The 26,648-nt window shown below is 40.5% G+C and overlaps 2 protein-coding genes across 2 annotated transcripts in view; one reads left to right on the forward strand and one right to left on the reverse strand.

The window, feature by feature from the left end:
• The first annotated feature begins 768 nt into the window (after positions 1–768).
• On the forward strand, positions 769–18,987 carry HSP90B1 (heat shock protein 90 beta family member 1). Its single transcript, XM_007454274.1, has 18 exons — positions 769–1,002; positions 2,009–2,111; positions 2,810–2,951; positions 3,515–3,631; positions 4,986–5,317; positions 9,982–10,093; positions 10,320–10,445; positions 11,723–11,839; positions 13,553–13,690; positions 13,775–13,852; positions 13,987–14,052; positions 14,522–14,791; positions 15,064–15,309; positions 16,032–16,168; positions 17,492–17,570; positions 17,662–17,817; positions 18,081–18,194; positions 18,690–18,987. The coding sequence occupies exons 1-18, from the start codon at positions 954–956 to the stop codon at positions 18,717–18,719; spliced, it is 2,412 nt and encodes an 803-aa protein (XP_007454336.1). The 5' UTR covers positions 769–953; the 3' UTR covers positions 18,720–18,987.
• Positions 18,988–23,733: 4,746 nt separating this feature from the next.
• UQCC6 (ubiquinol-cytochrome c reductase complex assembly factor 6) overlaps positions 23,734–26,648 on the reverse strand; it is a 3,998-nt gene continuing 1,083 nt past the window's right edge. The window contains exon 2 of the mRNA XM_007454275.1: positions 23,734–23,841. Coding sequence (XP_007454337.1) covers positions 23,734–23,841 — 108 coding nt within the window. The remainder of the gene's footprint in view (positions 23,842–26,648) is intronic.

Below are 26,648 nucleotides of genomic sequence, written 5' to 3' on the forward strand. Positions count from 1 at the left end.
AGGCCGACCCTCAGAACGCTGGGCGGCCTCGGCCAAGGCCTGGCGGCTTTCTAGGTTCTGAAGGCTGTGTACACTGGAGAGTCTGGAATACGTACAAATTTCTACGGCAATGGGAACGAGATGTAAATTCTAAAACACGCAGCGCAGAGTTCCCGCAAAGACACGCTGGGAAAAAGGCAGAAGAAAGGGCCAAACTACGCAGCTGATCAAAGACTACGATTCCCAGTATGCACTACAGTGTTTTCCCCCTAGTACGTTGCATGCCGGGAACTGTAGTTCCTCCCCAACCCCATCGAAAAGTGCGCCGGGGGATTTTCAACTTCTCACGTGTGTCTCTATTCCGAGAAGCACTGCCAGATAGAAAGCTGACTGCGAAAAGTCGCGCTGGAATCATTCCCAACGTGACCCCACGCATGGACAAGGGAAAGGTGAAGAACGCGTTGCCATGGCTACCGCTTCCCCTGGTCACGGAGAAAGCGCGCTCAGGATCCGGAAGTGGTTCCGCGTGACCTCTCCGCAAGGAGGATGTGTTCTGTGCTGACTTTCATTGGAGGGTTTCCCTTAGAGACCAGAGCAACCCAGGCAAAGGGGCGGTCCCGCGTGAGAGGGGCCCGCGGAACTAGTTGATTGGAGAAAAGGAGCCAGGACTGACCAATCGGAAGGAGCCACGCTTCGGGCATTGGACACCGCACCTGGACAGCTCCGATTGGTGAACTGCGGTCCCCCCCACGAGTCCCCATTGGGTACAGGTGGTGCGTGGTACGGCACGATTGGTGGATTCGTGTTTCCCGTCCCCCGCCCTCGAGAAGTGGGGGTGAAAAGCGGCCTGATCTGGTTGGGGGTAGTGGGCGGATCGCAAGCCTTGAGGTGTGAGGATCGAAGCCTGGCGTGGGGGGGGGCGCGGAGGCGGCTCCTGCGATCAAAGGGGACTTGAGACTCACCGGCCGTGCGCCATGAGGGCCCTGTGGGTGCTGGGCCTCTGCTGCGTCCTGCTGACCTTCGGTGAGTGATTCTGGAGGAGCGGGCCCCCCTGGACGCCCCCCCTCCTCAAGCGCGGCCTCTTCTCGAAGGTTCTGGGGGCGTTGAGCCCGGGAGGGTGATTACAGGGCCTGTGCTTGGTCTGTGGGGTGTCCATTGCTTTTCCTCGAAAGAGGCTCGGGATTTCGTTTACTCTCTCCTTCCTCTGGAAAGACAAAAGGAGAACGGAATCGTTTTAATCCCTTATACATCTCCTAGTATCCGCTCCTAGAGGGCTCAGCCTCCTCGCGGTGGGGCCTCCCTCGGGCTCGTGCCCCCCTCCTCGCCGTCCCTTGGCAGCATTGTGTGTGCCCTTTCCGGAGGACTTTTGTCAGATGCCGCAACCTTTGGCCATCAGAGTTTGAGGACCCCCCGCCCCCAGGCTTCCACGCCTCGTCAACGCGAGTTTCCTTTCTTAGCCGCTGGGCTGTGGAGCGTGAGGCCTGGGGGCAGCGAACCGGCAGTGTCAGCGTGTTTGACTCACTTTTGCTCGAGCTCCTTAACATCTTAAAATCTCTAAACGTCTCTTCGCTTTCTCAGGACCTTGGGCCCTTCAGTTCCCCTCGCTAGAGGTTGCACAAATCCTTTTCGTGTTCTGACTTGTGGTATTGAAGGCCTAAGTTTTGGCATGGTCAGTTTGGAGGCCTAGTCTCGGCCTGCGGGCAACACGTGTGAATGTAGAAGGGGCCTGGAATCGAATGTGCTAAACAGTATTTATAAAGGATCCCAGGGCCACCCTTTAGAAGTGATGGCTGTCTCCGTATTTCAGAATCTCCTGGGAGACCTCAGTATCCGAACTTACATAAGAAATACGCTTACGTGGGTTTACATTGGATATTTAAACCAGTGGATCCATTCTTCCATCGCCCCCTCCCGTATTTGCCAAGTGAATTTTGCAACCACCACGCTGGCCCTGTTTGATCTTGTTTCTTCTGAGACGTACATGAAGCAACGATGTTTAAGAGTTTTCTGGTGTTAAATCTGCCATCAGGGTCTGTCCAGGCTGACGATGAAGTGGATGTGGATGGGACAGTGGAAGATGATCTGGGTAAAAGTAGAGAAGGCTCAAGGACAGATGATGAAGTGGTACAGAGGTTTGTGTTCTTCTGAAACTATACAGATAACCCGCTGGGAACTGGGACTACTGTAGCTTTTCTGTATCTCTTCTCGAAAGATCCAGATGAAGTTTAATACTCTGAATTTAAGTAGAGAAAATGTTAGGGGTAGCAAGTGTGTGCATACATAGTATCTCCTAACTTTGCCACTAAGAATGACTGGTCAAAATGAGATGAATTCCCTTGAAAACTATTTTGATAACTCTGTTTCAGAATGCTAGCACTATAACCTTCCTAAGACCTTGGAAAAGGCTTTTCCTTTGGTTTTATACCCAGTGTGTACACTTAGTAATTTTAAAAAGGAATTCTGTCAGTTGAGCAGTGTTTTGATTCAGCTTCTTAGGAGTTAAACTTTTGTAGACCCTTAGAAGCCAAAGTTTCTCAGGCAGAGGGTTCCCTGTGAGGGAACATAAATGAGTGTGACTTTGCTTTTTAGGAGAGGGAAGTTGGGTTTATTTTTCTGACAATGTTAAACACAGAGTATTTCCAACTTGCTGTTAAAGGCAATGTACTACTGTGATAAAATAATAATGAGATGGTAGACATGTAAAGGTTTGCATTTTAGCCTTTTAACCGTTAAGACAACCTTAAGAGATCACCCTGCTCTCATCACAGATCCTATATTTTTGGAGGGAATTAAGTAATGCAGTATTAGTTGATCAAATTTATTTCCTTAGAGAGGAAGAAGCTATTCAGTTGGATGGATTAAATGCATCCCAAATAAGAGAACTTAGAGAGAAATCAGAAAAGTTTGCCTTCCAAGCTGAAGTTAACAGAATGATGAAACTTATCATCAATTCATTGTATAAAAATAAAGAGGTAAGCAACATGTGGTTATGATAATGTTGTTTTGTTTCCGTATGGTAGCTAACTTGTTAACTTTCATAGTGAATGTGCTGACATAGCAATTCCAAGCAAGTAGTTGGCAAAGTTTAAAAACCCAGTATGTACAAGAATCACTACTAGATACCTATTTGTGTGTGTTTGGGGGGAGGGGGAGGGTTGCTAAACATTTTCCCTTCTTTTTTTTTCCCTTTCCCCTCCAGCCGTTTTCATGGCCTGCTAAATAGTTGTGAGTCTTAAGTTTAGTCATAACAAACTAAGCCTCGAGTATTGAATACAGAAAGATCATTAGGAAGGAAAATAGAGTATCAACTACGCTCAGCAGTTCAGGTGTTCCTTGTAGTAGCTACAGTCCTTTGTGTAGAGAGCTGTGCCTCCTTTTACCAGGAAAGTAACACCACCTCTATACCATAGAAGTCTAGTCCTTGAAGAGTGCTTTTTCAGAGTAAAGAGTAGAAATAAAATGAGTTTGACATTAAATTTAATGTCTTGTGTATCTTGAGGCTAATCTAAGTGTATTAAATCTGGCTTCCATTTAGATTTTCCTGAGAGAACTGATTTCGAATGCTTCTGATGCTTTAGATAAGATAAGGCTAATATCATTGACTGATGAAAATGCTCTTGCTGGAAATGAGGAATTAACGGTTAAAATTAAGGTAAGTTTAGAACAATTTTCTTTTTAACTACAAAGAATTCTTAGAGATAGAGAATGCATATCAGTCAGGATAGGCTAGGTTAGGAGCAATAGCAATTAATTCCCAAGTGTCAGGGACTTAAATCAGGGGTCAGCCAAATATGGCCTGTGGGTCAAATCTGACCTGCTGCCTGTTTTTATTTTTATATATATTTTTTAACATTATATTTTATTTTTTTCTTTGGCTGCATTGGGTCTTTGTTGCTGCGTGAGGGCTTTCTCTAGTTGCAGTGAGCAGGGGGCTACTCTTCGTTGTGGTGCGTGGGCTTCTTGCGGTGGCTTCTCTTGTTGCGGAGCATGGGCTCTAGGTGTGTGGGTTTCAGTAGTTGTGGAGGGAGGGCTCAGTAGTTGTGGCGCATGGGCTTAGTTGCTCCGCAGCATGTGGGATCTGCCCGAACCAGGGCTCGAACCGGTGTCCCCTGCATTGACAGGCAGATTCTTAACCACTGTGCCACCAGGGAAGTCCTGTTTTTATAAATAATGTTTTTGGAACACAGCCATGCCCGTTTGTGTATTATCTGTGACTGCTATTGACAGAGACCGTATGGTCCACAAAGCCTAAAATACTCTCTGGCCCTTTTCCAGAAAAAGTTTGCCAAACCCTGGCTTAAATCATCAATCATGGCTGCCTGTGGCCTCTGCTTTGCATCATCTCTATGACACAGGCTGATTGAGCAGCCACCATCTGAAGTGTAGCTGGTTGCCACGGTGCAGAGAAAGCTTGGAGGGTCTCGCATCAGTTAAAGGCTCCAGCCTGAAAGCCACACTCCTGACTCCCACTTGCAACTCTTTGGCCAGAGCTAGTCACATGGCCTTATCCAACCATAAGTGGAGGAAGTATATTCCTACTGTATTTCTGGAAGGCAGAGAGCTGGGAATGTTTAGTGAAGAACATTGGTCACCACGGATTCCAAAGACAGAAGTCATTCAAGTTTTGAATCCTTTTAATTTCTATCAAAGAAATAGGTGAAACATAAAATTTTATTTTTCTTGAATTTTTTTTCATAAATAGCTTGCTTCATTTAGGTCTATCTATGCCCTTTGACATTTAGACCAGTCCTTGCCCTCTTTATATGGATACTTTATCAAATACACTGAACTTAAAATTACTCTCTATAAGGATGCTTGTGCTTAAGATGTACGCTTTTTGAAAAGGCCATAAAATACTATATGGAGGAAAATATCTCAGTTTCGTTTTCTATATTGGAATTGATGTGGTCCAAAGCTGGTAGTTTCTCAATATATAGCTCAGTATTTCCTTTTTATATCATGAGTATTGAGCAAGTATAACTGTTTTGTTCTTGTCTTGGTTTTAGTGTGACAAGGAGAAGAACCTGCTCCATGTCACAGATACTGGTGTAGGAATGACCCGGGAAGAGTTGGTTAAAAACCTTGGTACCATAGCCAAATCTGGGACGAGCGAGTTTTTAAACAAAATGACTGAGGCACAAGAAGATGGCCAGTCAACTTCAGAACTGATTGGCCAGTTTGGTGTCGGTTTCTATTCTGCCTTCCTTGTAGCAGATAAAGTTATTGTCACGTCGAAACACAACAACGACACCCAGCACATCTGGGAGTCCGACTCCAATGAATTTTCTGTAATTGCTGACCCCAGAGGAAACACTCTAGGACGGGGAACGACAATTACGTGAGTATTACTAATTCCTAATGAGAATTAATAGTCGTAACAGGGATCTTGATTCTCCAGTTCTGGCTCTGAGCAAACGGCTTATTCTGGGCCTTAATTTCTTTGCCTATAAAAATGAGGAACTTGAACAGTTTTCACCACTTGAAGTATTCTGAGGCCTTGCTAAGGGCCGGACCCAGAGTTATGGTGGCTGCTGTCTATGGAGGGCTTGAAGGAGGAAGGGTTAGCTCTTCAGGGAGAAGGCAGATCGGAGGCCTCAGAGACAAGTGGCTTGTCCAGGTTTGCCAGGTAAGCAGGACTTAGAAAAGTGGTGTCAGTCTGTGGAGCATCATGGAGAACGGCGGTGGCACAGCGTGTTTACAAGATTCAAGGAATTCCTTTCAGGTGGTGGCAGTTACTGATGGAATTTCTGATGAACTTTGTTAAAGTTTTCTGAAGGTGGTGTGGAGGATGGCAGGACTGGATGAGAAGAGACTCTTGGGGTAGCCTGGGTAACGGTTGAAAACATGCCAAGCCAGTAGCCAGGGTTGGGGGTGGGTTGGAGAGCACAGGAACAGATAAAGGACTTGAAGAGAATTAAGAAAGTTCTTTGGAAGAAAACGTCTCATTCAAGGATAGTTACTAGTTATTGAATTTGATATGGAATTCATTTTAAGCCAGTACCTATTGTTGGTGTCGATGAGACATATCTTATGCCCAGTATCTCCCGGTGCTTGCAGCACTGTGAAGTGTGAAGCAGACAGGCGACAGGGCAGCTTTCTGCCTTTTGTTTTTTTCTCCATCTTAGAGATAAAGAAATTCCAATTTAGAGGTCAGTTGACTTGCCCAGTTCTGCCAAATGGAAATGTGCCTACAGTCTTGATTTTTTTCTTAATTCAGTTTAAAATTTTCTCAACATTAAGAATTTTTAAATATTCAGGTAGGAAACAAGCATACATCTATCATTGCAACCAATTTTCTTCATCCCAGAAGACATTTCCTATCTTCATTGTCAGAGATTTTCCTTTAATGAAACTAGACAACTGCATTTTAGTATTTTTTACTAATTTACTGTTCTAAATTTACCTTCTCCTGCCTTTCACATCTCCTGATGTCTTTAGGAGGCATCCCTAATAGCTATAACCCAGGGCCCTCTCTGTTAGGTGGTAGGAGAATACAGGTAAATCACATCTTGTAACTAGAAAGAGAGAATGATATCTCAAGAGGTGCTAATGTCTTAGGTTGCCAAGAGACAGGTGAGACATCTAGATGGAAGCTCCATGTGAGCAAACATTTTGTTGATACTCCATTCCCAGAGCCTAACGCATGACTGGCAGGTATTGGTATGAATGAATAAGGGTCATCAGGATGCTTTCATACGGTAGCATGGATGGTTGATCAGTAAATGAAATTTTACAACAGGTTCTCCTTTCCTTGGCAAAAGTACCTTTTTTCTTTAAGCCCTCCTTCCCGACCATTTACTTAACAGATATCCATTTGAGTGCCTGTTACCTGCTAGGGTTTAGGGCTACAGTGGAGAATAAGACAGTTGCTGTCCCTGCTTTCACGTGGCTCATTTGACTAAGGAAGAAAAAACATGAGATAATTTCAGAGTGCTAAATGCCAGAAAGGAAGTTAAGGGATACCTCCCTTATCAGAAGGTCTTTCTGAAATGGTAATAAATTAGGTTCAGATATTCTAGGCAGCAAGCACAGCATGTTGAAAGTTCCAGAGGCAAGAGGCCCATTTGAGGAACTGAAAGTCTAGAATGGCCAAAGGGAAAAGGAGAGGAAAGGCAAGGAAGTGACAAGGTTAGGATCTTGCCCTGCATACATATGACTTCATCTTATATTTGACTAATAAAGTGGAAACCATCAGACAATTCAATTTCCTCCCTACTCCTGTCTGTACCCTTAAATTAGCCATCACTGTACCCTCATGAGAGATTTAGTGAGGATTAAATGAGATCATGAAATCAGCATCCAGTAAATGCTGTAAAAATTGCCTCTGTCCCTCCTACTACCATGAGGGAGTATTCTACATTTCTCCCCAAAGCTAGTCTCTGCTTCTCATCTGTTTCTCACGCCACCTCCTCAGAGACTAAGCATAAATTGATGGCTACCATGTCTTTTAAAGTCAGCCTTTCCTGAACACCTTCCTCTTTCCCATCAAAGTGTAAACGTATTAAAGTCTCTGGGAAAAGGAACAAAGGCAGGTGGTGCCATGCCCCATGCTGCTGTCAGGCGTGCACTCTTTCTCTCCCCCATCTATTGTTGAGCTTCTCAAAACAGCATACTTGCCTCTGCTGCTACTTCACCTTCTGTTCACAGCTCAGCCCCCTGTGTTTTGACTTTATCCACCATCTTGCCATTGAAATAAGTCACCAGTAATCCTTGTTGCTAAATCCAGTGGATTCAGGGTTATTTTAGTTAGTATGGCTCCCAGCAATAGGTTCTTTTTTTTTTGTAGTTTTTCTCTTGTGTTTTCTACAGAATTTGCATTCTGCTGCTCATACCTTAAAACAATCCATTCAGTACCTAGCTTCATCTTTTTAAACTTTCCGTTGCCTAAATGTTGATATTCTCTTTCTTCAAAAGTTCAGTTTCAGCCCTTTCACGTTATCCCATGTCCCGCAAGCAGTCTGAACCACTGTCTTAGATCCAGGTTCCAGTTCCTCCTCAGGGTTCTCTAATCTATATTCTTAGTCCAGATCAGGAGTCAGCAAACTTTTTCTTAAAGGATCAGCTAGTAAATATTTTAAGCTCGTGGACTATAGGATCTGTCACATGTCACAACTCTCCTATTCTAGTTTGAAAGCAGCCATAGACAATATAGGATGAGGTATCCCAATAAAATTTCTTATGGGTGCCAGCCAGAGTTTGCCAACCCCTGGTCTAGATCTCTCTATGGGGCCCTGGGCTCATATGTCTAATTGCCTCTTAAATACCTCTAACTAAGATGTCTAACCATCAGCTTCAATCTGCATCCAAAAGTGATGCAACTCTCCACTAACCCCGGATCACTAATGTGTATGCTCCAAGACCAGAGATTTAGTCCCCTCACTAGGCTGTGTCATCATATGCTGTCTACTTGTTGGCAGGTGCTACTAAACTATAAGCTTTTTGAGGCAGGGAGAGAACCATGGATACAACATTGCCCATATTTATTAGGAGCACAAACATCACGACTCCCTGCTGTGTTTGAGAGTACGTTGTGATTGTTATTCTTGGTTGATGGAGGAGGTGTTTGCAGAACGGTAGTAAGGAAGAAGAGGAAGCAGTGCTACAATTTTTGGTATTGTGATTATCTAAGCCCGTGCTGTCCAGTAATTGTGATTAATTATCTAAGCCAGTGCTGTCCAGTAATTGTGATTATCTAAGCCAGTGCTGTCCAGTAATTGTGATTATCTAAGCCAGTGCTGTCCAGTAATTGTGATTATCTAAGCCAGTGCTGTCCAGTAATTGTGATTATCTAAGCCAGTGCTGTCCAGTAATTGTGATTATCTAAGCCAGTGCTGTCCAGTAATTGTGATTATCTAAGCCAGTGCTGTCCAGTAATTGTGATTATCTAAGCCAGTGCTGTCCAGTAATTGTGATTATCTAAGCCAGTGCTGTCCAGTAATTGTGATTATCTAAGCCAGTGCTGTCCAGTAATTGTGATTATCTAAGCCAGTGCTGTCCAGTAATTGTGATTATCTAAGCCAGTGCTGTCCAGTAATTGTGATTATCTAAGCCAGTGCTGTCCAGTAATTGTGATTATCTAAGCCAGTGCTGTCCAGCAATTGTGATTATCTAAGCCAGTGCTGTCCAGTAATTGTGATTATCTAAGCCAGTGCTGTCCAGTAATTGTGATTAATTATCTAAGCCAGTGCTGTCCAGTAATTGTGATTATCTAAGCCAGTGCTGTCCAGTAATTGTGATTAATTATCTAAGCCAGTGCTGTCCAGTAATTGTGATTATCTAAGCCAGTGCTGTCCAGTAATTGTGATTATCTAAGCCAGTGCTGTCCAGTAATTGTGATTATCTAAGCCAGTGCTGTCCAGTGGAACGCTCTGTGGTAGAAATGTTTTATCACTGCTCTGTCCAATGTGGTAGCCACTAGCTACATGTGACTATTGGAATGTGGCAGTATAACTAAAGAACTGATTTTAACTTTTATGTAAATAGTCACATGTGACAGGTGGTTACTGTTTTCTTGTCTAGTGCAAGTGTAAGCAATAGTTCAGATTAATTTTCTAGCTTTTTTTAAGGAACATGTTTTTATTAGGGGTTAACTACAATAATCACTTGATTTCTAGAGTTGCTATCAGAGTGCATATGATTCTACTTTTCTTCAGAATATTGCAGTGATCTCCCACCTTCAGCTAACTTAAGATTTCTGTTCTTCAAATGAAAAACATCCAGCACATTGAGAAGTTTGAGAACATTTTCATTTTTTTACTTGGAACTAAGAATATTTTCCACCTGAGGGAGTACAAGAAAGTTCTTCCTTTACCATACCCATATTTGGTACATTTAGCTCACAAACCTTTATCGGTGATGAGAGTTCTTAACATGGATAACGGGGACATTGTTGGTTATACACAGAATTGCTGGCTATTATAGTCATATGAGTATTTAGGCAAATTTATAATCAGATCTTTTAAACCATCATGTCTTTCTCTAAACGTCTTACTTTCTTTGCAGCCTTGTTTTGAAAGAAGAAGCATCTGATTACCTTGAACTGGATACAATTAAAAGTCTCGTGAAAAAATATTCACAGTTCATAAACTTTCCTATTTATGTATGGAGCAGCAAGGTAAATCTGTAGGAATACAATTTATGAGTATTACCTTGGCACATATTCGAATATTTAACACTGAAAGAATGAACGTTAAATATGGTTCTTTCAATACAGGATACTCTCAGTGTTTTCTTACTGAAGATCGATTTTTTCAGCTGTAATTTTGTTTCATATCCTATAGACGAAATCAGAATTACGAAACAAATGAGTTCAACCGTAATTCTACTTTCTACTTCAACAGACTGAAACTGTTGAGGAGCCCATGGAAGAAGCAGCAGCAGCAAAAGAAGAAAAAGAAGAAGAATCTGATGATGAAGCTGCAGTAGAAGAAGAAGAAGAAGAAGAGAAGAAACCAAGAACTAAAAAAGTCAGAGTCTGGTTCATCTTCCCACTTACAACATTGTTTGGGTTATAAAGTGCCAAACTCAGAGAAAAAGAGATCAGATTTGTTGTTGCTGGGGCTGCGGGGGGTGTTGGAAGAAGGTTCAAAAGCTACAAACTTCCAGTTATTAAGGTAAATAAGTACTAGGGATGTCACGTACAGCGTGACAAGTAGAGCTCACGCTGCTCTGTGGTGTATGGGAAAGGTAAGAGAGTAAATCCTGAGAGTTCTCATTATAAGGAGAAACTTTTCTTTCTTTGGCCCATTTTTAAAAATTGTTGTTTATTCTTTTATTCTCATCTATATGAGATGATGGATGTTAACTTATTGTGGTGATCATTTCACAGTATGTGTAATTCAACCTTTATGCTGTATATGCTGTATGCCTAAAACTCATGCAGTGATGTGTATCAATTATATCTTGATAAAACCAGGGAGAGGGGAGAACTAAGGTAAAAAATATTGTTTAGCTTATGTTAGAAAAAACAGATGCAGGAAAAAAAGAAACACAGAAACCCAAATATGCACAGACCAATTTGAGGTAAGCTTCAGTTCTTAACGGTCTTCTTTTTTCAACGAGTGAGTCCCTAGGCCCAGCTTTTAAAACCAAACTCTGTGTGTGTGCGCGCGCACACTCTGTCTCTCTCTCTCTCTAGAAAGTTTTAAGTAGCAAATGCAGATCATTTCTATGAAGAGTTCTCTGACTTCCATATATTGCCCAGGACTGATGGCTTATGATATGTTTTGAATTTTAAAAGCTTAAGAAGCTTTTTTGCATCTTCTTTTGTGATGTAGATATCAACTATAAAACTAGTTCTCTGGTCTGCTTAGGTAGTACAGTAGGTAGAAGTAATGGTGGTGGATTTTGAGAAATATTTATTGTAAAGGTGTTGGATTTCTGTAAGTCATGAAATAGAAATACATAAGATGTATATCCTTCTAAACTCAAAACAGGTATTTTTAAGAAATAACATTTTAGCTAGTTAAAAATAACTGAAAAAAACCTTAATTGGATTGTTATCAACTATAATGAATAACCATTTGTCTTTGTTGTATTAAATAACAGTCTTAAGTGTTGACAGAAGTACTCTTAAAACTTTTTTTTGATCCAGTTGGCAAGAACCATACTACAGTATAGGTACCCTTTGGTGCTTCCTTTAGTAATACTTTTTTGAAATGTTCTAAAGCTGTGGTTACTATAGTATAACTTGATACTACTGGTATATCTGCTAGGAGAGACTAATCAAATACTGTAACTTCAGGTTGAAAAAACTGTCTGGGATTGGGAACTTATGAATGATATCAAACCGATATGGCAGAGACCATCGAAAGAAGTGGAGGATGATGAATACAAAGCTTTCTACAAATCATTTTCAAAGGTAAACGTTATTTTAGAATAATGTGATAATGAAACATTACTAAATCAAAAATATGTTTAAAAATAGTTTTATAACTATTTCAACACAACTGGTTTCCTTTTTAATCCTGTGTATTTTATATTATGCATTAAAAAAATTTTACTCTGGGGCTTCCCTGGTGGCGCAGCGGTTGAGAGTCCGCCTGCCGATGCAGGGGACACGGGTTCGTGCCCTGGTCCGGGAAGATCCCACATGCCGCGGAGCGGCTGGGCCTGTGAGCCATGGCCGCTGAGCCTGAGTGTCCGGAGCCTGTGCTCCGCAACGGGAGAGGCCACAACAGTGAGAGGCCCGTGTACTGCAAAAAAAAAAAAAATTTTTTACTCTGAGAAGGAATCTGTAGGCTTCACCAAATTGCCAAGTGGTCTGTGCTACAAAAAAGATTTAGAACTGCCTACTAGGCACATGCTTGATTTCTACTACAGAACCTGTAAGACCTAAAACCATGTTACTGAATGACTTTTAACATAATATTGAAGAGCTTGTTTACAACATCAAACATTTCTTTTGAGGTCATATGCCTAGGAATAATTAGTATATCTATTTCCTTGCCAATGTTTTTGTTTTCTTTTACTGATCATTTCTTGTAACTCTTAGAATCCAAAACTAGCATTGACTAAAATTGTTTCAAGTTAACGTTTCCTCAAACATCTTGCACAAAAGAGAACAGTTTAATGGACTTAGCACAGCCAGAGAAAACTTAATATTCTGTGATTGTATTTGTTCTTTGCTCTGTTCCATCTGCTGATTTATTACTTAACCTTTGTTTTCCTTACTTTAACATCCAACCATCCTTTCAGCTTTACTTCCAAAAACTTTCCCTTGGTTCTGCCTCTGCTTTCATTCCCGTGAACTCGAAAGTCCTAGTACATATGTAAAGGTACTTTCGTCTCAAGCAGCTGTATTAGAAATATGTGAGCAGTGTGTGATTTTAAGTCTTTTAGAGGCTACATTTTTTTTTATAGTTGAAACAGGTGAAGTTAACTTTTAATAATATATTTTATTTAACCCAACATACCCAACAGTGTTATTTCAACAGGTGATCAGTATAAAAAAATTGAGTTGTTTCCTTTTTGATTTTTTTGTTTGGTTGGTTACTTTGTGAGGTGTGTGTTTGTACCATGTTGTCAAAGTCTGGTGTGTGTTTTACACTAACCAGCACATCTCAGTGTGGACTAGCTACATTTCAAGTGCCCAGTAGCCATATGTGGGTACGGTAATGTATAATGCAGGAAATTTCTGTCCTTATGCTTTATAGCTATTTACATACCTCTTTTTATCCACTGCTGTTCCAAATTTCATGGAAGAATCCTGTTCCTGAGTACTTTTTTGGTTGAACAGTACACTCATGAAATGTTGTATATTATTTTGTCATTTAGGCAGGGCGGTGGTTTTCCTGTCCTGTTCTCTTACATGTGTAGAACCTAGACTCATCCATCCTTCCCCAGGTTTAGGCGATAGAGTAATATTATTGACAGTCATCATCAGAACAACCATGTACAGCCAGCTAGAAGTGCAATCTTAATTTTTTCTTTTTCCCTCCTTGCCCCCCACCTTCACTTTTTTGGTAAGGGTACTTTTTTGTTATGTTAAACTGAATGTGTACGACATAATAAATCGCTTAGCGTTTGTGCTTTTTCCTGTGCCTTTTGAATGACTAAGATACCAACTTTCTAGGAAAGCGATGACCCCATGGCATATATCCACTTTACTGCTGAAGGGGAAGTTACCTTCAAGTCAATTTTATTTGTACCCACATCTGCACCACGTGGTCTGTTTGATGAATATGGATCTAAGAAGAGCGATTACATTAAGGTGGGTTTTTTAATGGTATAAACTGAGTTTAAAATTTGAAAGTATGATTTCCAGAAAGTCACCTTTTTTTTGGTTTCTGCTTAGCTGTATGTGCGCCGAGTATTCATCACAGACGACTTCCATGATATGATGCCCAAATACCTGAATTTTGTCAAGGGTGTTGTAAGTATCTGGAGATTAATGGGGGAAAAGGGGATTAGAGTGGGGGTCTGGAAGTGGCGTTTTCTTTGGGTTGGTTGGTTTTATTTTTTTCCAGTGTTTTTATTGCTAACTGGACTTTATTTTGCCACCTGAAGGTGGACTCAGATGATCTCCCCTTGAATGTTTCCCGTGAGACTCTGCAGCAACATAAACTGCTTAAGGTGAGTGTCTCTGCGAAGAGACCAGCCGCCTTGCTCTTTGGTTGGGCCTCAGAGAACAAGAATCCATTAGTGGAGTTCCCAGGTTTTGAGACTAGTCCTTGGCTCTTCAGATAAAGAACTTAATTTTACTCTGGAATGATCAAATCCTGAGAATCTGCTTGTTTTCCCCCCAACATTTTATAATAAAAAATTTTCAAACATACAGAAAAGTTGAAAGAGCAGTGAATACCCATATATGCCCACTACCTGGTCTTAAAGTTAGAATATAAACATTAAAACAATCTTGTGACTGTTTCCAGTGACAACTTAGTTTCTGCTCCATCTGACATAGGAGTACTCGCCATTCCCCGCCCCTTGATCAATACCAGCATCTGTATCTTTCACCACTACTCCCCTGCTACCTTACTTATTGTATGTTCTCAAAAGTTTGCGATGAGCTTCTGTAAAGTTACTCTTCAATTTTGTTTAGGTGATTAGAAAGAAACTTGTCCGTAAAACCCTGGACATGATCAAGAAGATTGCTGATGAGAAATACAATGATACTTTTTGGAAAGAATTTGGTACCAACATCAAGCTTGGTGTGATAGAAGACCACTCAAATCGAACACGTCTTGCTAAACTGCTTAGATTCCAGTCTTCTCATCATCCAAGTGACATTACTAGTCTAGACCAGTATGTGGAAAGAATGAAGGAGAAGCAAGACAAAATCTACTTCATGGCTGGGTCCAGCAGAAAAGAGGTGAGGTGAACTTGAACTGGTCCTGGTATGTAGCTGGGGATTTATAGCCAACTCTTGAGGGGGAAAAAAAGGAAAACTTACTTAAATTATAAACTGAAGTAGTTATGAGGCCTGTCAGTCACTGATAGGAAGAAAGTCATTTATATTCTCTGCACCTCTTAATTCTCCACCTGTAAAATGGGGTTGCTGGTATTACAAAAATGTAGCTACTAGGATGAACAAATATACCAAGGCCAGACTTGGAAATTTTTGTTACTTTCTTAATTTTGTAGGCTGAATCTTCTCCATTTGTTGAGCGACTTCTGAAAAAGGGATATGAAGTGATTTATCTCACAGAACCTGTGGACGAATACTGCATTCAGGCTCTTCCTGAGTTCGATGGGAAGAGGTTCCAGAATGTTGCCAAGGAAGGAGTGAAGTTTGATGAAAGTGAGAAAAGTAAGGAGAGTCGTGAAGCAATTGAGAAAGAATTTGAGCCTCTGCTCAGTTGGATGAAAGATAAAGCCCTCAAGGACAAGGTATTCTAGAAATTAGAAATTGTGAAAATTCTAGCATCTTCCTTTTAAAAAATGTGTCAGGGCTTCCCTGGTGGCGCAGTGGTTGAGAGTCCGCCTGCTGATGCAGGGGACGCGGGTTCATGCCCCGGTCTGGGAATATCCCACATGCCGCGGAGCGCTGGGCCTGCACGTCTGGAGCCTGTGCTCCGCAGCGAAAAGGGCCACGACAGTGAGAGGCCCGCGTACCACAAAAAAAATAAATAAATAAAAAATAAAAAATGTGTCAGCAAATTAAACTTTGCAGCTGGTACTTTTGTAACCATTAAAAGTTGTACAGAACAACATTTAATATTGTAGTTAAATTATTGGGAGGTTGAGCTTAAAATTTATGAACTACAAAGCATTGAAAGGATAAGTGTTATCCTGTGGGTGGGTATTTTTCTTCCCTTTGTAATTGAAAGTTTTCCATAATTTAATACTGTTTTTGTAATAGCTTAAATTTTTACCGATTAAACTTAAGTTTTAAATGTTTTTAAAAGTTGATGTTTAAGTATTTATTTATGACTGAAAAATTCAGATTATTAAATGACAGTTTCCTAAAAATCTGAATGAGAGGTACTTTTCTGATCTGCCTCCGTTTATGATCTTAAGCGATGAGCCCTTAAGGAGTTGAAATGCAATTACTTCACGACCTTAACTGTTGATATTTATATATCTCTAACTTTTGGTTTCCTTATCCTAAGATTGAAAAGGCTGTGGTCTCTCAGCGCCTGACAGAGTCCCCATGTGCTCTTGTGGCCAGCCAGTACGGATGGTCTGGCAACATGGAGAGAATCATGAAAGCCCAAGCATACCAGACAGGCAAGGACATATCTACAAAGTAAGCATCCTCAGGGAAGTCCTGCCGAGGCGTTAGCTCTTGTACAGCCGTCCTTTAGAAGATAATGGCAGCTTCTATACAAAGAACTGAGGTGTTTTAAGTGTCCACCCCTGTCTGTTGTATATTAGATAAGTTTACAAAGAAAAGATTGCTACATTAGATTGCTAAAGAAAAGGTCTTGAAGTTGTGATTTATTTTATAGTATTTTATCTACAGATGGAAATTTTCTTAATCTGTTACACATAATGTCTTTTGGCATTAGATTATATGCTTGGCCTGGTATCTGGCCTTCTTTTACATTTTTAGATAATAGTTACAGATGAAGGTAATGACACATATTTCTTAAAGGAGTTAAGTCCTTTTAATCACCCCTTTCACCCCCAACAAGTATGCTCCACAAAATAAAGGGTAGAGGGTGCACAAGTTAACAAGTATTTGAAGTCAAGGGCCAAGTACTGGAGGTACACTGGGTCTTTGGTACCCTTTATTTTCAAGAAATATGTATTTCAAGTTTTTATTTTAATGTTACAACAATAGCTTTGAAAATGACTTCTTCCTTGCTTTTATTCTCTTCTACTTGGAATATCTTATTAGCTACTTAATCATCATACTTTTTTTCCCCAGGCCTAGCTTAAGGATTCTTCTCCTAAGTGTAGTTTCCACTGTCACAATCCCCAAACTCCATTTAAAAATATATCTATAATTCGTAATTAGTGTGACTCACCAATGTGTAATATTTATAAAATAAATTGTGACATTCAGACTAGTCAGGATGACAAATCATAATCCTCTAAGACTTGCGTGTATGATAGGTCATACCAGGATGTAGGGAGAGGGGCTTCACCCTGTCCTCAGCATGCAGCTACAGGAGGGAGAACAGTCACAGGGGATGGTAGGGTGCTAATGACGATGAAGGTATACTCAGAGGCACTGCAGCAGACTTCAGAGAAAAGAAGCAGTTTTTCTTAGAACCATTATAGGTTGAGGCATCGTGGAGAAGGTGTTACTTGAGCAGCACCCAGAGGCTGTTCTGTTCCAGAACTCTGGGGAGACACAGATGCAATTAAGATAGTGAATACATTAAGAGGGGGTGAACAGGACATTAAACCAGTTCATCCACTCAACAAAGGCACTTGGGATTCATTAGTAAATAAGAGTTCATTATTGTACTCTTTCATCTAACCACACATATAAAGCATGATGTAACAATATATAAGCATGTCGATTTTTCAAAAAGTTCTCTGTAATTATGTGAGTTAGTAATAGAGTATGGGAAATGCATGGACCCTAAAATTCAATGTTTGTTTTTTTACTTTGTAACAGTTATTATGCCAGCCAGAAGAAAACATTTGAAATTAACCCCAGACACCCACTGATCAGAGACATGCTTCGACGAGTTAAGGTGAGCAGTATCATAGCCATACTCCTTTGTCTTTTAATTTGACTACTTTGGACCCTTTAATATTAATCAGGTGTGACTTCTTCCATTTCAGGAAGATGAAGATGACAAAACACTTTCAGATCTTGCTGTGGTTTTGTTTGAAACAGCAACACTGCGGTCAGGATATCTTTTACCAGACACTAAAGCATATGGAGATAGAATAGAAAGAATGCTTCGCCTCAGCTTAAACATTGACCCTGATGCAAAGGTTTGAAGTAATTTATTGAATGTTTGAATCCCCAGTGTCACGCACAATGCTAGAAATTAATGAGAAGCTCCCCCGCTTTTACATCCTTTGTCTGAGACGTCTCCCTTTGTTAGCTTGACTGTTAACTCTAATTAGAGGATTGACTCTACAGTTCTGGGTAAACCGGAGTGAGGTTAATTATGATCTTATACATTTAAATGAGCAAAGTGAAAATAGATCCAAGGTGTTCAATGCATTAATGGGCTCATAAATGTTCCCCTTAGGTGGAAGAGGAACCAGAAGAAGAACCTGAAGAAACAACAGAGGATAACACAGAGCAAGACGACGATGCAGAAATGGATGCAGGAGCGGATGAGGAAGAACAAGAGACAGCAAAGGTAGAACAAACCAAGAATGGGACTTGCATTTTCAGTTCTTGCAAAGTTAAGACTGTTACAGAAGTCAAGAAATAAATAGTCATCTAATTATCAAATTCAAAAGCTGGAACAAATCCCTTTTTTCTTTATTTAAAGTGTGTACTTTGATCTTCCCACTTCCTTTATGCCCTTAGGTCAGCCGTCCATTCTTGGGATGTTAGTAAGCAGATCGCTCCTTAGCCCAGGGTGCTTCTGTGTTCTTTGCCACTTGCTTCTGCCTTAACTGTAGTAACGTTAGGCTGTTTTAAATTCTTGACTGTTTGTGTTCAGGGACTGCTGATCTTGCTGTTGGGTTCTAAGTTATTTTGCAGATTAGCAAGGTGAGCTTCTAGCCTACAGCTCAAATTAATGGATAGGCTGGGTCCATTTCAGTTGTTTTTTTCATACGTGAACCTTCTGTGAGCTAAGGTTTGTTGTGCTGGTTTTTAATGTCTTCTGATTTTTCTGTTTTCACAGAAATCTACAGCTGAAAAAGATGAACTGTAAATTACACTGTCACCATTTGGATCCTGTGTGGAGAAGGAATGTGAAATTTAAGTCATTTCTTTTGGGAGAGACTTGTTTTGGATGCTCCCCCCAGCCCCCTTCTCCCCTGCACTGTCAAATGTTGGGATTTTGGGTCACAGGAAGAAGTGGGTTTTTTAGTTGAATTTTTTTTTAACATTCCTCATGAATGTAAATTTGTACTATTTAACTGACTATTGGTGTAAAATCTTGTCACGTGTATAAAAATAAAAAAGATCCCAAACATTCAGTGTCTTGCCTGTCTTTTCATAATTCATTGATTTTTTTCCTTCCAGTTTTATTGTGATGTAATTGACATACAGCACTGTATGAGTTTAAGATGTACAGCACAACGACTTATGTACATCAGGAAGTGATCACAATAAGTAGTGAACATCCATCGTCTCATATAGATACAAAAGAAAAGAAAAATATTTTTTAGATCATCTGTCTTGGGTTTTCTTCCTTTCAAAAATAATTCATATTTACTAAAGAAAAGTGGTTTTTTAAAATTATCTTTAAAAACCACCCATAGAAGACATACTCTTCCTTACAGAAGAATTCCAAATAATACATATAGAGGCTCCCCTTTCTAGGAAGTGGAGCTTAATCCTTTTCTTTTTCAATGTGGGCTGGATTTAATGACTGTCTTCTAGAGTATGGAAAGGAGAAAACAGTAACTTTCTATAGAGAAACTTGGCAAGTGCTACCTTAATAACCAAGTGATCAAGGTTCATATCACCAGGGATGTCATGTACCCTCTGATGTGATGAGGAAGGGTACCTCACCTCTGGTATTCTTTCTAAAACTTCCTAACCTTAACCTAACCTAACCTAGAATATGTGAACAGTACTCTTCAAAGTTTTTTAAGGTCAAAACCAAAGAAAGGGAGGGTGGGAGGGAGACACAGATTTTTAAAGATGTTAAAAAAAAACCAAAAAACAAATAGTCACAGACTGGAGGAAACTAGAGACATGGCAACTAAATGCAATGTAGTAACCTGGGTGAAAGCTGGTGAAATCCAGAGTCGGACATATTCATTTGTGCCTTAGCTCTGGCATGTGTGATGTGTAGCAGGGTCATGTAAGATGAGGGCATTCATGGAAACAGGCAGTGGGATACAGGAACTGTGCTATCTTGGTAGTTTTCCTGTAAATCTAAATTTATTCCACAATAAAAAGGCTATCTTTTAAAAATCATCTATAATCCTACCACAAGTATAACTACAGATACTGGGTGAAGATCCTCATCGGTATGTTTAATTTGTTTTAAAATGTGTTACGGGAGAAACGGTTTCTCTAAATATAGCCATCTGAAATAGTATTTTTTTTAACTGGCTAGGGAGAGAAAATGTTACTCATTTGCATATTCAGAGATCATGGTGTGTGAGAAAATTCTGTGGAAACTAATTTTATGTACAATAAAGTTGTTAAACACTTCACAATTTTCCTGATAATCCAGGACGCTTTCTAGGCTTCTCGTAATTCTAATCATTATATGCTTCCTACCCCTCCCCATCAAGCTCTTTAGTTTACAATCATCTTTTTAAAAATCTGCCCTGCTTCTTTTCCCTTTTAAGAAAATGGGAACTCAGAGAAACAGGCTATCAGTTAAGGTATAGCTTCCTTTCCTGATACAATGTTATATTAGCTATTAGTTGTATTTGTTTCCCATTTTTTGGCCATATAAATTACTACTTTTAGTGAAGGTTGTTAGGACATAAAAATTAAAGCCATCAGGTCGCATTAAATTTGTGGCATCTGAAACTTCTCAGAATCTTCCAATTACAAATTCTAAGTTTCCATGAGGAAGCGTAAAAAGCATCATTCTCCCTGAGGTTTTGGTAGAAACAGGCAGCTATGCAGCTATGCCATATACACCTTGCACTACAGCTGTTTAACTGGTCTAAATTATCTGACGGGTTACAGCTGAGCTGTCGTGAACTGTTCCCTCACAGCTTTATTAAGCTTTATTAAGCTTTATTAAGGACTAATCTACTATTTTTTTTTTTATTTTTTTTTTTTTGGCAGTACGCGGGCCTCTCACTGTTGTGGCCTCTCCCGTTGCGGAGCACAGGCTCCGGAGACGCAGGCTCAGCGGCCATGGCTCACGGGCCTAGCCGCTCTGCAGCATGTGGGATCTTCCCAGACTGGGGCACGAACCCGTGTCCCCTGCATCGGCAGGCGGACTCTCAATCACTGCGCCACCAGGGAAGCCCTCTAGTTCTACTTTTAATACTTGGTTTTTGTCACAGGTTTGGTTCTCCAGGAAGCACTGAGATGGAGTTTAGTGTGCAGAAAATTTATGAAGGCGTGCCCTTGGATGAGCACCTGTGGAAGGAAGGAAAGCAAAGGAGACTGCGCAGAAGCAGAAATCGAGCAGCAACACAAGTCCAAAACCAGCCTCAGCCAACTGTGCAGGGAAGTGAGCTGAACCGGGGTCCCTCACAGCTGCCGGCCCCTCTGTGCTGTGCAGCTTTGAGCCAGGTGGTGCTAGCTGAGGCCGTCCCTGCAGGAGCTGGCAGCTGAAGGGAGCTCGCTGATGAGCATTCAGCGTTGGGGTAACAAGCCTTTTCCTGGGAATCCATTGGCCTCATTTCTACACCCACCATAATGTCCATTTTTCACAATGGGGTCAGCTTAAAAAAAGGAAAAAATATATATAATATATACCTTGGTTAAAGTTACTTAGAATCAGCACTTACTGAAATGATGGCATTTTTACTTTTGGTACATTTGAATTTTAATAGCTATAAAATTAATTTTTCACCTTCATGAAGCCATTGTCTTGTAGGAGATTTGGGTTCAAATCATGACTCTTTCTTGTTGATTTATACTAAATCAAGTATCCTTCCCTGAAGCCTTTGGGAATTCCAACTACTTGCGGAAGTTAGGCACCTCGACTAGAATTACCGAATTAATATTTAGGAAAACATTTTTAAATCCCTTTAACTAAAAAAAAATAGACTTCTTCCAGTTTGATATAAAGCCCTTGCAATGGCAACTGTGGCAAGCTTCACCATTTGTAAAGTGTACAATTTTTTTTCAAGAAAAATGTATTCAGTTAATGATGCTATGAAATTTGATACAGAGAAGGGAAGTCTTGTGCACAAGGGCACAGTAAATAATGTATCAGGAAACAGCAATCAGTCTCAACTAAAAAGTCCATCTTCTGGGGACTTCCCTGGTGGCACAGTGGTTGGGAGTCCACCTGCCAATGAAGGGGACATGGGTTCAATCCCTGGTACAGGAAGATCCCACATGCCGTGGAGCAACTAAGCCCGTGCACCACAACTACTGACCTGCACTCTGGAGCCCGTGAGCTACAACTACTGAAGCCCCCGCACCTAGAGCCTGTGCTCTGCAACAAGAGAAGCCACTGCAATGAGAAGCCCGTGCACCGCAACAAAGAGTAGCCCCTGCTCGCCGCAACTAGAGAAAGCCCGCGCGCAGCAAAGAAGACCCAACGCAGCCATAAATGAATAGATAAATGAATGAATGAATAAATAAATTTATATTAAAAAAAAAAAGCCCATCCTCTACCTCAGAATCCCGGCCCTTGTTTTCCTAGGGTAGGGTACTGCTCATCTGTCACTGACAGAATTGAATATTCTCTTTGTGCTGGGAACATATGATAAAGTACCAAATGACACAGAGTAGAAAAGAAAAATCTGGTATATGAGTCTGGAAACAAACCATTTCATTTAGTTCCTTTATATTGTTAAACTAAAGGGCACTGACTATGGAGAGAAACAAAAGCATTTTGTTTGCACTTAGGAATTTAAGATTTCAACATTGACCCCAAAGATCTCTATCATGTAGCAATCTGGTAACTGGCTAAGTAATAAGCTTAGACATTATCATTAGAAATTCAGAATTTTTAAAAACTTCTTTTGGAAAAACAGCCCTGAACACAGAGCTGACTGCTCTATAAATTACTTTTGACCTGCTTTCATAGACTCAGAAAAGGGCTAACAAGTTGGTATTAGTTTCCCAGGGCTGCCATAACAAAGAAACACTAAGTGGATGGCTTAAAACAACAGAAATTTATTCTCTCACAGTTCTAGGGGCCAAAAGTCCGAAATCCATGTGTCAGCAGAGCCATGTTCACAGACTCTGGGTAGAATCCTGCCCTGTCTCTTCCTAGCTTCTGGTGGTGTCCCCTGGCTTGTGGCTGCATCACTCCAATCTTTGCTTCTGTTATCACCTGGCATTCTCCCTGTGTGTCTGTCTTTACACGGTGTTTTCCTCTTCTTATAAAAAGACACCATTCACATTGGATTAGGGCCCACCCTAATGACTTCATCTTTACTTCATTACAATTGCAAAGACCCTATTTCCAAACACACACTCACAGGTACTGGGAGTTAGGACTTCAACATCTTTTGGGGGGATACAATTCAACCCATAACTATACTCATTTATGTTTATCAGTTATTTTAGAATATATTTTATAAGAGAAATTAAATGCCAAATGGTGTCTCAAATTTGGGGGTACAGAACTTGTGACCGTCCAAGTCACAACTGTTTATAATTTTATGTATACAACTCTAAAAGAATTTCAAACTTTAAATATTTCAACTGAATTCAGTTTAGTACAAATAGTACTTTCCAATATTTAGAGAAATATTAACTTCTCACCCTAAGCACTCATGGTCAATGTCACTTTTACTATAGTTAATTTATAATTCCCATTTGCCGTTATAGTCAAGCTTATTCAGAGAAATAAACCAGAATTATAAGGGTAGGAGACACTGCAACTATGTTCTCTCACATGATATTTAAGACTAGGTATCTATCAAACCGCATTAGAGAAGCTGATGATATAAGCTTTGGCAGTTTTCAAGAAACATTAGTCAAACCATAACTAAATCTCAATGCATCAGTTAACATCTGCTGAGCACTTCCTCTTGCAGTTAGCATTGTATTAGTGCTTAAGCACAAGTAGTTTGACTCAGTAAATTCTAAAACTACATATTTAATTCTCATAATATTATTCACAGAGTTCTTGGCAGAGATGAATTTTGAGGTTCATGTTGTCTCTCTTTCAGTCCCAAAAGCTCTGTTTTGAGTTCTCCAGGCTGTGGTGGAATTTCAGGTATTGTCTATAAAAAACAAAAATAAAAAACAAAATATATAGATACCAATGCTTTCTAAGACTGTAATTAAATGTAACCTGAAAAACATCAAAGAAAGTAAAAAAGAACAAAAAGCCTCCAGCTACTCCATGATAAAACTGTATTATGAGAACCTGCAGTTGATCTATGTCACTTTCTAGCCCTCTATTTACATGACTCTATCATCTGGGCTACGTCTTAAGTACTAAAGGACTCACAGAGGGAAAGTTTGCATCAGTTATCGATTGACAGATCACGAATTTGAACAAGGCTTTCCACATTCCTGCACTACTTACTGACCTCTCTACCATGTGCCTGGCACAGAAAACAGGTACTAGGAATTATTTATTCAAAAACAGTAAGTGCCTATTATGTGCAAAGCATAAAGTAGTAGGCAAAAAAATACAAAACTGCCTTCAAGAAAGGTGATTTTGGGGACTTCCCTGCCGGTCCAGTGGTTAAGACTCCACGTTCCCAATGTAGGGGGCCCGGTTCAATCCCTGGTCAGGGAACTAGCTCCTGCATGCTGCAACTAAGAGTTCACATGCCACAACTGATCCCGCGTGCCACAACTAAGACCCAGCGCAGCCAAATAAATAAATATATTTTTTTAAAGGTGATTTTGTTTTATTTAACTTGTAAAGCTTTATTGAGATATAATTCACACACCATACTATTCACCTATTTAAATATTCAATGACTTTTGGTATATTCACAAAGTTGCACATCCGTCACTATAATAAATTTTTAGAACATTTTCATCACCCCAAAATGCAACCCAAACCCATTAGCAGTGGCTCCCATTTCCACACACCACCACCACCACCACCAGCAAGCCATTGCCCCATCTCTACAGACTTGCCTCTTCTGGACATTTCATATAAATGGTATCAGACAACATGTGGTCTTTTGTGACTAATTTCTTTCACTTAGCATGTTTCCAAGGTTCATCGGTGTTGTCACATACATCAGTACTTCATGCCCTTTTAGGAGCAAATAATATTCCACTACAAGGATATACTGGGGAATTCCCTGGAGGTCCAGGGGTTAAGACGCCACACTTCCACTGCAGGGGGGCACGGTTTTGACCCCTGGTCAGGGAACTAAGATCCCGCATGCCACGCGGTGTGGCCAAAAAATTTTAACATTCTTTTTTTTTTTTTTTTTTTTTTTTTTTTTCCCCAAAAAATTTTAAAAAATAAAAATAAAAGGATATAAATACCATCGATTTATCCACTCACCAGCTGATGGATATTTATTTGGATTGTTTCCACTTTTTGGCTAAAATGACAGTTCAACTTTGATTTAAAAAATGTAGCACTTATTTATATACTAAATATATAACCAATTTTTAAGAGTAAAGTCATTTTGGCATCAAAAGTTAGCAATGTCAGCAGAGGTTCTAAATAGCAGTTTGTGTGCGTATGGGTGTGTCTGGACACAACCAAAAATGAATGCTGTAAAATGAGTCCAGAGACTGTGTCTTTTGACCTTCTATGCCTCCAATAGTAAACAGATTATAAATTAAGAAAAACAGAACAAGTACAAGTAATGTAAGAGTAAAAGGAAATGCAAAAGGGAAGCTCGAGCAGAAAGTACTCTCTATCCCAGGACGCAGCATCTGCCCTGAGTCTTTGCCTCTTCTGTTTTGATGAGCTGGGCTGGACGACGAGGAAAAGGTGCCCTTAAAGCTTCTCCCTTAAGACAGCACTGAGCACAAGCCCTAGGCAGCCCTTCCAGTCTCCTCTGCTCTAGAATCCACCCAGACCTCTAGCTGCAGAGACTGAAAGACTCCTGCAAAGGCTGGTGGTGGTTACAATAGTGACTCTAATTGCTGAAACAATACCAACAGACATAGGTAAAGAACATAAATTCCTTAAATGTTAGTAAAGCCAACAGCCTCCTACACACAGCCAGCCCCAGCCTACAAGTCCCTACAGAGGTGCCCCACTGCCAATGTCACCACCCAATCAGGATGAGGTGGGCTGAGACACTTCAGTATGCCCCTTCTAGAGATTCTGGTTTCATGCTGCCACATCCCAAGGTCCAGGTAGCTGCTGGTAACAACCCTTGCATGTTCTGGCTTATGAGATGGGTGAATGAAGGGGCAAATTTCCCAGGGTCAAATCACAGGCATCCCTCCCTTTGTAAAGCCTGTCTGATGTCTATTCCTGCACAAGCTAGAGACCAAACTGCATTTCTGCGTAAGGTTCTAACCCCTTTCTGTCCCCACTAAGTATCCTTGATGCCTCCGTAGAATTCAAAAGAAGCAGTCTAAAGTGGTAAGAAAGAGCTACTGCAGCATTGTTTGTACAAAAGCTAGATACCAGCTAAACGTCAATAGGGAATTGAGTAACTAATATACGGAATATCTATAGTATGAAATACTATTCAGTGGCCAGAAAGAAAAAAGGCTATAAGTAAATTTATTCATACAGACATTAACCAAAACAAGCAAGCCGCAGAGAAATGTGTATATGAATTTCTATTTACATGGGGAAAAACACCCCATAAACTCTATGTATGTGTGTGTGTGTATTCAACAACAGTAAAAAGTCTGGAAGGATATGCCAACCAACAATGGTAGTCACCTTGGAGAGCAGATTGGATAAAGGAGGTTATCAGCGGGAGGATTTTCACTTTTTACTCTACATGCTTGCATTCAATTGGAACACTCCAAGGGTGTTGTATTATTTCATTAACAGGTTCAAAAAAGAGAAACACTGAACAGAAAGCTTGGGCTTCAAATCGTCATTAAGCTATGCGACTTCGGGAAATCACCTTCACTCTGCTGA

Source organism: Lipotes vexillifer, unplaced genomic scaffold (genome assembly GCF_000442215.2).
Source record: "Lipotes vexillifer unplaced genomic scaffold, Lipotes_vexillifer_v1.1 scaffold492, whole genome shotgun sequence".
Lineage (NCBI taxonomy): Eukaryota > Metazoa > Chordata > Mammalia > Artiodactyla > Lipotidae > Lipotes > Lipotes vexillifer.